Source organism: Rhododendron vialii, chromosome 1a, assembly GCF_030253575.1.
Source record: "Rhododendron vialii isolate Sample 1 chromosome 1a, ASM3025357v1".
NCBI classification, from domain to species: Eukaryota; Viridiplantae; Streptophyta; class Magnoliopsida; order Ericales; family Ericaceae; genus Rhododendron; species Rhododendron vialii.
This window is the reverse complement of record NC_080557.1, coordinates 6,499,558-6,512,979: the sequence shown is the minus strand read 5'-3', so window position 1 is coordinate 6,512,979 and position 13,422 is coordinate 6,499,558. Positions and strand designations below refer to the sequence as shown.

Genomic DNA, 13,422 nt, shown 5'->3' with positions numbered 1-13,422 from the left:
TGTTTTGCTGTGAAATCATGCCCCCAATCAAAGCTAGAAGGCATCAGAGAGAGCGGGTCTAGAGACCCAAATTAATTTTTGTGCACATTATCATGCTTCTTTCATTCATAGTCTAGAACATTGGAAAGCAGAATTTTGTTATCACACATCCACCTAAACAAATCACATCTTGGCTGTTTGTGGGTTTAAGAAGGGAAAGTGAACACAATGATGCCAAAATTTCTGTTCCCAGCCAATCATTTTTATGTTTTCATTGGGAAATCACTTCATGAATACCTATATGAACCAAACACAATCCTAGGGATCAAAAGAAAGGCAGTTTCCATTGGTGAGCATATTACTAGTGATGAGCATTGCAGCTACTCCATAACCTCCATGTGGCTCCATTAAGTACAACGAAAAATTATTTCCTACTCTTAGACGTGCGAGGTTGAGAAGGAGGCACTGCGATAAAGATGGTCTGTTTGTGTGCAACCTTTCTCCTTCCAATACTTGGCAACACGCCTGCGTAGTGTTTCAGGTGAGCACATTGATGTGGAATTCATACCACATTAGTGTGTGATAGCAGAGGGGACCGAGACACCATGTAGCCGTGTTTCAAGAGTACCGAACAATTACTCTTGATCATAAAAGAATAAATACTCGTGATAGAAAATTGGGCATTTTATAAACACACCCATCACCAATACAGCTTTCCCCCATCCATTTTCCCAAGTATAATAAAAGGATGTTTGATTAGTATAATAGTACTGCTATATACAAAGACGAGAGACTTTGACTCTGACTTGCTTCATGTGATCCTCTTGAGATCTTGAATTTTATTGCATAACAATCAAGGTACGTAATGGTCAAGAACTACCATTCCATGGCTACATAAATTTTCCTTTTTGGTAAAAGATGGCAAATGGCAACAACCAATCAATCTTCTTTTGCTATGTAAGTTGTGGAACCTCTATGGGTTGAAATTTACGACAACTAATATACGAATATTCAATGGATAGCCCATTAGTTCGAGATTTTAGTGAAATCGACTCTGAATTCAAAGGTTTAGAATTCAAGGGCCCGTGCGCCGGCAGTATGGTTTGAGAGGGTTCACAACAAGTAGTAATTTTTTCACATATACAAAATTTTAATTCTTCATGTTGTCTTGTCAGCACTAAAAGTCAATGTAATTAAAAGGAAGGGGAAAAAAAACAAGTGTACGACTTGTTGGGAGTGGCCACAAGAAGAGCTCAGGCAATGCAAATTCGGGGGTGAAATAAATGGGCTCAAAGCTGAGGTTTGGACCGGAATGGGGGGAGCTGCGGCTGATCTGGCCGTCTCGACACGGAAGGCTCAGATTTGATCAGGGCTCCTACAAATATGAACTATTCATTGTTTGGATTAAAATTCGAGTCGTCCATTGCTGAAATGGATGGCCGAATCGGCCGCACTACTCTGTTTGAAAGATCATTTTTTGGAAGCATTTAAGAGTGGAAGTAAAAGAAAGGATATAATGAAGCGAAGAAACGATGTGGTTTTGTTGACTTAAATCTCTCGATCTCTTGGTAAAAATTGTTCAGTAAATAATCCAAACACACCCTTATAGATAAAAGTGAAAACTTGCATTAACTTCTATGCTTCTAAACATATGTTGCAAACTATTGTCCAAACTAATTCTTTTGGGAGCTGATTTTGGGCTCCCTTTTTTGATGCAGGCACTTCAAAATTTAATGAAGTTACAACACTACCCTTTTCAAGATACAAAAATTACTAGAGGCACTCCACCCCCAAATTATCTCTTCATTTACTAAGGCACTCCAAACAGACCAAACAGAAATCTGGACAAAACAGAAATACTCCACAAAACCAAACCGAAATCTGGACAAAACAGAAATACGCCACAAAACCAAATGGAAATCTGGACACATGATCTTCATACATAGCTAGAATTCTCCAATAAAAACATTGCTAGAATAGCTGCCATTAACTACTGTGAAAATAAACATCGCCAGAATTCTTCACACAAAAAACAGCACACAACTGCCTTTCAAAAACAAAAAACAGCACACAGTTGATTGCACAAAATCTTCATAACGGCAACGACACAAGATCTTCATACTTTCGTACTCATCATCTAGCATTTTTCCTCAAAATCTTCATAACGGCTACAAATCTACGGTGTATAAACAGCCAAATCTACTTCAAATTCACGAGTTTTCACACAATAACTCCATCAAAATGTACATTCAGTCTAATCAACATGAAAAAACCTATATTGTTGCAACAAATGGACTAGTTTTTCTCTTTTTATCTGAACAAAGAGTGGTTACCAGTTCATGGTGCCAAAAATTGATATACGTGATGACTGCTCAAATGATTGCTCCAGTCCAATTTTAACAGCATAAAGATTCTGCACAATAACTACACATCCTTCTCCTTTACCATGATGATGAGACTAACCTCCATCAAGTAATTGAAGATAAAACCCCTCAAATGAGACCAAAAAAAGCGATTCTCCTACATATCACACAATTCCCAAATCTGACTTCAAGAACAAAACACACACATATCTGTGTATTGCATACTACCATATCTCTCCTACACAAACTACTGAACAGTACTAAACGGAGGGTTATCAACTAAAATAGCAGCGTGCTAACTACATCAAGTAAGAGAAAAATAGTTGAACCAAAATATTACAACATACCTCTTTCCAGTAACTACGTACATCAAGAACACCTCGATCAACCAAACTTTTCACTACAAAAAAATAGTTGGGAGAAAATATCAATAAAAAAGAATAGTTGAAACCATAAATGTATAGTGAGAAAAGTTACTACAAAAATATCTTACATCGTTGGCAAGTGCTTCTATTATGTCCAACATGGTGGCAAACACTACATTTTCTTGCCTTTTCCACAATCTCAAAAGCTGAAGGATCGCGGTGGTAGAGCTATCTCCCTTTCTTTTTTTGGAACCCGATGGTCGGCCTTTGTGGGGTTGAATGGTTGGTTCCAGAGTCAATGGAATTTCAGCATTGATAAGTTGAGCAATTTGCTTTTGGCTATCTTCTCTTTGATCAAGAGGCATACACTTGTATTTATCATGAAATTTCTTGAGAAGACTTTCAATGTCACTTCCATTTGTATTCACTCCACCGTCCATATTGAATGACCTTATATCAATTCTCCATTGTGGATGGATATCACTAAGTAGCAAAGGTTCACCTCTCATGTTTTGCATAAAGTGTGCACAAGGTAGACCCATTGTGTTTGAAAATTGACTTCTACAAGGATCCAATAAAGAAGATGCCGCCAACTCATATTGTTTCAAAAGCTCACTAAGTTCGAAGATGGAAACGTGAGTAACAAGTTCCTTGAACATGGGAATTCGAAATTTATGAATAACTTGAAGCTTTTCAGAAGCAATCTTCGTCTTAACATAACCTTCTTTCAATGCCATGTTACGAATCCTATCGAGGAGCTCATCTCGAGTTGAAAATTTTTCCTCTAACAATGATGCACATTCAGCATCATTAAGCATTTTTTTCTCTACACTACTTGTTATATATCAACCCACAAAATGATTACTGCATATTAATTATTTTACTTTACCAATAATAATAAACAATAAAAAAGAACCTAGATTTATAATCCCAAGCATGTGTGGAAGGAAGCTTATCAGAATCTCTAGCATTGTCACCATAATTCACGCCCTCACTTGATTCGTAGAACTTTGATATTTCTTCAAAGTTACTTGTAGCTGCAAGATTTATTATGGCATTTATCTCTGCAAAATCTTCATCTGTAAAGTCAGGTTCAAAGCCACCAACATCTTGAGTCTCACCCTTCATCAGAACCTACCAAAATGGAGCTATTTGTTAAGAGCTGTGCTATGTGCACAGACTGCTGTGCACAGCAGCTGTGCACAGCAGCTGTGCACAGCAGCCGTTTTCTTCTGCCTCGGGTCGAACAAAGATGATCGGAGCCGCTCATTTTGTTCAAAATATATCGTTTAAGGTCTCTGTAAAAAATGAGCTTCGTTCGATATCGTTTGAGGCGTTAACAAAACACCCAAAATCACTTCAGAATTTAGGCTACCTTAAACGATATATTTTGAACAAAATGAGCGGCTCCGATCATCTTTGTGCGACCCGAGGTGGAAGAAAACAGCTGCTGTGCACAGCTGCTGTGCACAGCTTGCTGTGCACGAATCATTTCTGATTTGTTAATGGCAGCTAACCCCAATTTCAAAGTAAGTTCCATTTGTTTAATCCATGAAAGAGATTATAGGCTATAGTTGTTTAATCCAATTTCATTAGTATTTTATTGCGGTGGATTTCTTCGATGTTCAAAATAATCTACTCCTAGTGGAAGAAGTCCGCCCTCGCAAGATGTATTTAGATTGAGTGCTTTTGTTTCCTTGTCCCATGGGACTCCTTTCTTCCATTCAAGAATGAAGGAATGTATCAACCAATTATGGTGGGTGTTGTCGTCGCGTTTCAATAACGTTTCTTGTTTCTTGCTTTTCCAACAGATCAATAATGAGCCAAAGAAAACACAATAGCCTGTTTCTTGCACGACCACTACTTTTCTTGCAGGGAAGACTGAGATTACAAAAACGAAAACAAAAACAAAGCCAAACAAAAATACCTCAAATAGAGAATGAAGGGAGCAGCAAAACGGCGATGAAAAGGAGCATCTACCGGTGACAACCGGGAGCAACAAACAGCTAGGGTTTGGAGGTTGGCTACCGTTTTCCTCTTTTTTCTTCTGTTAACGACGAGGCAGAGGAAAAGAGTAAAGTAATTTTTGGAGCGCCTTAAGTAATTGAGAAGAGTAAAGTAATTTTTTGGAGCGCCTGAAGTAATTCTTGGAGTGCCTGAAACTTGTAAAAGGGTAGTTTTGGAAAAACACTGTAGCTTGGAGCGCCTAAAGTAATTCTTGGAGCGCGAATATCAATTCCCTTTCTTTTTTAATAAATGAATGTTAAGGTTAGCATGTACGCACGTCAACTAATTGCGTAGCCTTAAAGGTACCAGCCAAGCAAACCTCCAATGGCCCTAGGGTTTAGAATATTTGTCCATCGTGAGATTCGAACTTGCGACCTTATCCATACCACTTTTAACTTCAGTTACAAGCAACCTCAAGCAGAGGAGGTCACACAAGTCATCTAACCTTCAACCATAACCCTAAAATTTGGTAAGAAACACCATATAAGCCAACTATCACAGTGTCAGCAAATGAAAAAAAATTCAAGGAGCAACATACCAAGGTTGATAAATTTGACAAAAGCCATAAACTGAAAGGGGAAAACAAAGGAACTTGGATTAATGCTGATAAATAGATAACTAGAATACAACAGACAATTCTCTTCTACTTGAAGAACCCAGCAAGAAAGCAGAAAAAATCCCAACCCTTCTACAAACATCAGAGCTTGTCCAGCAAAATTTTTACATCACTTAAAATTGGCGCCAAGCCTCTAAGGCCAAAGAATGAATATTTTAAGTCTACCCTGTACAAGATTTTTTTGCATACCAAATGTTAGTCCATCTGAAAGACGCGAAACACAATTAAATTAGGCTAGAAAACGACGATGTGAACGCAAAGGAACTGCTAGATACGGGCCCCCGTTGACAGGAGAGTTCGTGGATGTCCTTCACAATGTCAAAGACAGCGTCTGGTTGAGCGAGTTTGAGCGCGTTCTCTGACATTTGCTTTAGTTCGTCTGTTTTGGTGCTGAACCACTCGGCCACAAGCTTGGCTGTTTCCTTCGGACTTCGGGTGAAAACACCAGCCCCGCTGTCTACTACGTAGGGGACGTTTCCTTTTTCCTGGGAATTTCACATAAAGTGCAAAGTTAATGATGTAGTTATGTGATATGCAAGAGCTGCCACGTTGGATGAGTTGAGCTCCAGGTATCTAGGTGTAGGTGCATGTGTAAGTCTCGGTCAAGGATCTTATATCAGACAAGATGTATCGCATAAGGCGATATCAGGTTTTTTGACCTCCGATAGAGATATTTACCAATGTATCGGCCCACACACCTTCCCATGGCACTATTTTACGGTATTTTTACCTTCATCTGAACTTATGTTTGAGCAATGCGGACAGTGGACAAAAGCAAATATTATTTTGTTATAATAGTTTTGGCCTTTCTGGAGGCAATATGGTCGTCTTCATTTTTTGGTGAAAACATGGTCTTCATTAGTCACAACATAGCATTTCGTCCATACTGAGTGTTTATTCATTTAGGCATATATGGATATGGCAAACTAAACTTGCAAGATATGCGGCAGCCGGCGGTTTTCCCAACCCCTCATGTTGGACACGCTTGTCATTCCCTCACCCTAGCGCTGAGCGTCCGACACAGGCACTTTATAAATAAACGCGTTTATCTAACGTGAATACGTGATAAAACAAGAAATCAAGTGTTTCGTTCACTAACTTGGCCAGGAAGGTAGTCGTTGAGAATTATAGGAAGCCCTTTGATTAATGCCTCCGCAATTGTACCGGGTCCTGCCTGTAGAAATCAGAAACCCAAAGAAGCCATAAGTCATCAATACTTGACAGTGATAAGGCTGTGCCTGGATCGTGGTTCTGGAAAGAGATTTTTGGAGCGAAAGGAAAAGTTGAGAGAAAAGATAAGAAGATAATGAATCGACTATCATTTTCCTAACTGAGCTAATAGCCCATGTGCGAGCCTCCCATTGGGGGGCTGCTATTTCAATAGAGAGAGAACCTTTGCCCCGGTAAATCCCTTGAAAAATCTATGATCCAAACAAAGCCTACAGTGGGCATGCAGGGAGATATCAAGATGGTATTATTGAAATATACTTTTGTGATAATGCAGTCGCAAGCACCCATCCATTTCTCCATCTGAGTCTCAAACCCTCTAATCTGCAGCGCGATAAAATCAAAAACCTTAAAATTGCCGGCTCCAAAGAAAAAGTTGGTCAAAAGTATAAATTCACACTTAAATGTGCACACCAAGGATTGATAAAAAAGAGAGCAAAAGTAATTACCTTAACTGGGATCTTCCATTCGAGCGATTCTAGTGTAGAAACTAGATCCTTATTACGACCACAAATAACAATCAATTGGCCGATTGGTTTCCCAAGTTCTTCATCGAATAGAGATTCTCCCAGAGCCTTTGCAGTTTTCTTCACGGGACCCATTCCTTCGCCACCTCCCATCAGTAAAACCGCAGGCAATGCTAGATCTATCTCAAGTTCTACTCTTATATCATCCTACAAAATGAGTAGAATCAAATCAATCAAAATTAACATTAACGCTCATTTTGAAACTGTGGAAAGAAATGGAAGGCATGAGAAAATCATTTTCCCTCCCTTGGCTTGGAACCTAAGCAAAGACAAAAAAGAAAGACACAAAATCATATGTTCAACTCTCTATGATTTTCCTACGAATTATTTCTTTCTTTCTTTCCACGGTTCCAAACACAGCCTAAGGATCCATCAGGTGAAACACAAAACGAAATAGATATATCATTCGGAAAACTCACCTTGGAAAGAACAGAACGGCAAAAAGAGGGCCTGATGGGCAATCCAAAAACACGCGTTTGAGATTCTTCAAGGTCATCAAGCAATGCCCTCTTCGCTACCTCCTCTGACGGGCAATAGCATCGATTGACACCAGGGTTAAACCTGAATATTTCAATGCTTTTCCTAGTTAATATCATACATCAAACTTAAATTATTCGGTATACATGGTAAGTGGAATTTAGAATGGGCAAGTCACTGACCATGTGCGGTGGCATGTGTTAAGGTCTGTAATGACGGTTACGAAGATCACTTTTTTCTGCAGACCTTGCCATTTGAGAACCCAGAGAGGGATGTGTTGCATTAGAGGATGAACGCTAATGATAATATCTGGCTTGTACTCCATAAGTCCAGCCTCCACCTCTCTTCAACCAACCAATATGAGAGATATTAGAGAAACCCGTGAGATCTATATCTTGAATTATAATTTGCTCATTTTTCTTTCACAACCGAGTAAAATTTGCAGCTAGATGTATGCCCTTTTCATCAAAGGAAAGCAACTATGGTACTCCACAAACAAAAAAACATTAACTTATATTGATTTGTTAACATGACCTGTTTCGTAGCCATTGCTTATTTGCTTATTTTGCACCTTGAATCAAGACGCAAAATAAGCAAATAGCATTTGTCCTTGACTCAAACTTGCTCACTTTTCTCCCACAAACCACTCACATTTCCTGCTATGTAATGAGCCGCTCCTGCCTTGCACAATATTATCCACTTTGGCTGCCCAAGCTCCAGGGTAGGTCACCCATCCCAACATTGTTGCAGGGTAAGCACGCTAAACTTAGAAGTTTCAATGAGCTTTGACGCCCTCACAGCTTTAAGAAGCCTTGTATATAGCATAGAATTTTGCATTCACCAAGTGTGGGGCCCGTAACTACCCATCTAGACGTCTACTGGAGCCCGGCCCCAGCCTGGCTATGGGGTGTCACATTCTAAGTGTATGAGTTTTGCATAAAAAAGTAGCAAATGCACAAACCATCATTTTTATCATCTAGTGCTTTGACAAGTCGCCATCCCTTTAGATTATTATATAAGTAATTATATAAAGGGAAGCACCATAAAGACAATAAAACAGCAGAATCAATAATAGCATCATCATGCAACATTAAAATATATACAATACTGTTGTTATTGCATCTCTGCATTATGCTGACCAAACTAAAGTATCACGGAATTAAAAAATGGTGGTTGGTATTCACTATTTACAATTACAATCCACTTTCAAGTGAGAAAATGATTGTTACTCAAAATATCTGGCGACGAAGACTGAAGGTAAACGGGTTAACAGGAGCAAAACTGCAAAAGAACATACTTGGCATAAAAGGCAGCCATGGCGGCAAGGTAGCAACTGTGTATCCATCGGGGAGAGGTACTGTGAAATGCAAGATTCCAAAGTTGTACGTGTTTGATCATGAACTTGTACGATCTCTCCATGTCGTTTAATGGCCACCCAGTGTACTCCTTCCAAACATCTTTTACGAAAACCTGAGAGCAGAAGAAAAATCCAGTGAGCCAAAAAAAATGGTACAACGAAATTATAAGCATGAACTCAATCCATAAAATGCAAACTGCAGAGAGCTAGTGTAGCATTTTGATTCAGGAAACCAATGCCTCAGAGTTAATCTTGAGATTGATGAAGCAACTTAAAAGACCACAACCAGAAGAAAGGGGAATGGCCTCCAACCCTGGAGAGTTCTAAGTTCTAACAAAACCATCAAAAAGTACTTTCTTCTTATGGTCAGGGAGATCTTAGAATTCAGAAATCATGGTGAGTCAGATGAAAATCAACCACTAGCGCATATAATCAACAAAGGTGAAAGGTTAAAAAGAACCAAAACGTTCAAAAAATCTGAAGGACATAAAATTCATTTCATCGGAGAGAGAGAGGGGGCAAGAAAGAGCATCTTAGACCAAACCTTTTAAGATATGAGAGCAGAGCATCAGATGAGGAAATAACAAGACAAAAAAATCTGAAACAAAAGAGAAACAAAAGAGAAAGTAAAGATAAAACGCAAAAGAAACTTTGAAACTTCAGATAGGTTCAATCAAATGGCCTATACTAACCCCAAATCGTAAAATTTGCAGTTGGATAATTCCAATATCAAAATCACAAAGAAACTCAAGTTCCACGAGGCACTTAAGTAGGCTACTTGGCCAATGCACATAAACATATATGCATATGGGCTCACTGAAAAACTAATCCATGCATCAAGACCAAGACCCAGAACAGGAAATGAGTTCAAGTCCCTGATATTCGTCTCAAACTCCAAGGAAAAAGATTCAAAAAAGAGGAACTAAAGACGAAACTAATTGTCTCATTACCATTACCAAACTACAATCTAAATTCATTATAAATGACCTTGGCAGCACTAAGGTCTGTTTTGACAGAACAAGATTTCAGTTAAGGGATTTTCCATTACAATTCAAAAAGGGCCTTCAAAAAGAGGAGCTCAAATTTTCATTTGATAATTCAAACATGGATTTCAGCGTTGAGTTTGACAGCTTTATCATGAAGAATTTAAATAGCTGTTGATATTAATAGGAGTCATTCGCAATCCTCCATGCTAAACAAACAAAGATACCAATCCACCTACAAAATAGTAAAAACAAACCACAAAGATCCTGACAAAATACTTCTCTTCTACTTCTGCTCATCTTCCACTTTAAGTTCCCAACCCAACTACGAAAATTCTTGTAGTTTCCTACAAGTTGAACATTCACCCCCTTCATTTGCAACGTACGCTGAGCCTATATGTATTCATATGCAGGCACATAGGAATTGACCAAGGAAAAGCGGACACATCAAGAACCAGGCAAGGAAATGGATCAAATACCTGAAATTTGTCGCCAAACTCCAAACAAAAATCCAAAAAGAAAAAAAAAGAAAGTAAAGACAAAGCTAAAAACTTCCCATGAAGTCCTTGAAAAAATTAAACCTAATTGCCACACATCATTTCCAGACTCCAATTTAAACTAACTATAAATGCAGATGGACGGATCCAATATTCCAAATTACAAATATTTAGGAATACGAACACTCATGTTTTCACAGGAATCGCACGTATTTGGTTTCCCTTTGGATTGTAAGAAAGGGAGTGATAAGAAATGGGAATCCTTTATCTATATTGTTGAGATTTTGTGAGGAAGGGGAGGAGCCAATGAAAATATAACTTTTGTACTTTTCGCTTCATTTCTCACCAAATTATTCAATCCAAACGAGTGATTTGACAAAAAAAAGTGTAATCCTTTTTGCTCTTTTCTTATGAAAATCCCTCTGGCTGTAAAATACCGATAGGAAATGGTCAAGGCAGAGAAAAACAATCAAGACCAGATCAAGAAACGGGTCAACCACCTGATACTCGTCGCCAAACTCCAACCTAAACGCGTCCCGAATCGCCTCCGCCGAGGCGCGGTGGCCGCCGCCCGTGTCGCTCATCAAGATCAGCACATTCTTGGTCCTATCCGCCCCAATCTGCACCATCTCCACCGTCCCTTCCCCCTCGTAATCATCCTGCACATCGTACTTCCGCTTCTTCTGGCTGCTCCCGCCGGCTAATCTCTGAAACACCGTGTTTATCGACTTCCTCGGCGACGCCACCGTCGTCACCATACCCAAATATACACAAACTATACAGTAATTTGTATATATGTGGATACGGGTACAGACGTGTAACACAACCTTGGTTTTTGGGAAAACTAAATCCGACCCAGACAATTATTTGAGTACGGCAACAAAACCCAGAAATTGGATTTGAGCAAGAGGTGGCGAGGACGGAGATTTTTAGAGAGAGATGGGTGTATGATTGAACAGAAACGTGAGCAACCTTGATTTTGGGAAAACAACTCCAACCCACGTAAAGATTTGAGTGTGGGTACGAAACCCCGAAATAGGATTTGAGAAAGAAGTGGTGAGGACAGAGATATTTAGAGAGAGAGAGGTTATTGGATGCTGGAATATGGTGCCCAGGAACGGTTGGTGACGGAGGATAGAGGAGGGGACTTATAGCGGTTCGATTTGGCTGGTGGGTCGGAATGTTCCGATTGGCAGATTCGAATCTTTTTTTTTTTCTCTTTGATTTGATGAAAGGTCGTCGAACTGTTAACAGAAGATGATGAGTTGGAAATGGAATGATATTCTTGTTGGTTGATCATGATGTGAATTCAATGCCGAGAGATACTGCAGTGCAGCCCGAATAGCAGGGCTGTAGGGCGGTCATCTGCCATTCATTTTGATTTGAGATGGAAGGCTCAAATTTTAATTCAAACAACGAACGGCTTGGATCATCTAGAGTTTAGATTAAATTTGAATTGTTGGCGTCGAAATGGACAGTCGGATCGGCCGTCTTACAGCCCCTACAGTGCGGATTGCACTGGATTTCCCATTCCTTCTTCCTTACACCATGTTTTCACTAGTGCAACTTTCCGGCTGAGGCACATATTGCGTGCGTGAATGAAAACAAGCCCTAAAAGCATCTTTGAAAAACATTCCAAACTATCATAATTTATGATGGCAAGGATTTAGAGCGTGAGCACAGAACGATAATTGAGAGGGAGAGCTGAGGATATTTTAGACGATTGTGTGACAAATGTTTTCCATTCTTTCTTTTTTGTTTAATTGCTACACATATTTATTGGCGTTTACTTATCGCTCCATCCGTCTCATATTATTTGTCCTTATTGATAGTTGTGATTTTTGTCAGAATATAAAATAAAGCACTTTCATTGTATTAAAACTTCTAAGATATTTGAACACAATTTTAAAGAACTAATAATACCACGTTATAGTATGAATATATATTAGTAGCATCGTTCCAAATTTCATTCTCCACGTTGTTACATGGCAACGGGTTTGTTTGATTCGTTTAAGTGATTATGTTACTCAAATCAAAAGTACTCCATTTAATTGCATAAACCCGATAGACATTAAAAAATAGTTTTTTTTTTTTTACACTTAACCATACGTGGTTCGATTTTTACTTGAAGTGCAGGATATCCACGACATTAATATTTATGAATGAGTAGAGGTAGAAAAAGAAGAAAAAAACTATTATGTGTCGTTCAATTATTGAAACTAATTAAGCAAAATAACCAAAAAGTGTGATTGTTTTGTATTTAAGAAGCTCCGGGCATAACTCAGATTGGTTTCGAGTTCGGTTGGTTCGGGTTTCGCAGGAGTACAGACCTTGTACCAAACCTAGACCAAAGCCGGCCGAGTATTTCAACATTAGAACCAAGACCTCCCCACAAGAAGGGGGAAAAAATGACAGGCCGTGGAGATTCAAGTCCAGTTGATTTCGACAATATTGTATTTATAGTTTTTAAGTGAATAAAGTGTGTGTTTTTTAAAAAACTGTTTTTTGTTTTGAAAAACTATTTTTTTTGAACTGTTTCTAGCATAAATTTTTTTTTTTCCTTCATAAACCGCTTTTTCAAAAAATATGCATAAAATGAAGGGAAAAAGTTTGGAGGGCTCATTGGTTTTGATTATGGGAAAAAAATAACCAATGTGGAATTTGACATTGCTAATTTTAGCAACATCTAAATGGATAATCAAAATCTGATGTGGCATGTTTTGATTATTCACATTTGCTTATTCCACTACTGATGCTCCATAGTAGAATAAACAAAACAAAAAATTGTTAAAATTAGCAATGTTGGATAAAAAAAGTGTTCACATTAGAATAACCAAACCTAGCAATCTCTTAACGACTCATCAAATTTTGGCTCTTCAATAATCAAAGCTAGCAATATTTTGTCAATAACCAAATTTTATCTCTCAATCAAGTACACCAACATTACAAAAAACCTTCTCTCTCTCAACAATGTTTTCAAAAAATAATTTTAAAAAACTGTTAACTTTCAGATTTTTTCAGAAA

At 38.5% G+C, this 13,422-nt stretch overlaps 1 protein-coding gene and 1 non-coding gene across 2 annotated transcripts; both read right to left on the bottom strand.

Annotated features, from left to right (window-relative positions):
- LOC131308720 (small nucleolar RNA snoR100) lies at window positions 1-107 on the bottom strand. Its single transcript, XR_009194539.1, has one exon. It is a non-coding gene; the product is annotated as a small nucleolar RNA snoR100 (small nucleolar RNA).
- Window positions 108-5,284: 5,177 nt separating this feature from the next.
- Window positions 5,285-11,686, bottom strand: LOC131299857 (monogalactosyldiacylglycerol synthase 2, chloroplastic-like). Its single transcript, XM_058325434.1, has 8 exons — window positions 10,899-11,686; window positions 8,859-9,031; window positions 7,744-7,905; window positions 7,504-7,645; window positions 7,007-7,231; window positions 6,819-6,881; window positions 6,430-6,504; window positions 5,285-5,815 (listed from the first exon to the last, which is right to left on the bottom strand). Exons 1-8 carry the CDS (start codon window positions 11,154-11,156, stop codon window positions 5,555-5,557), a joined length of 1,359 nt encoding a protein of 452 aa, XP_058181417.1. The 5' UTR covers window positions 11,157-11,686; the 3' UTR covers window positions 5,285-5,554.
- Window positions 11,687-13,422: the final 1,736 nt, after the last annotated feature.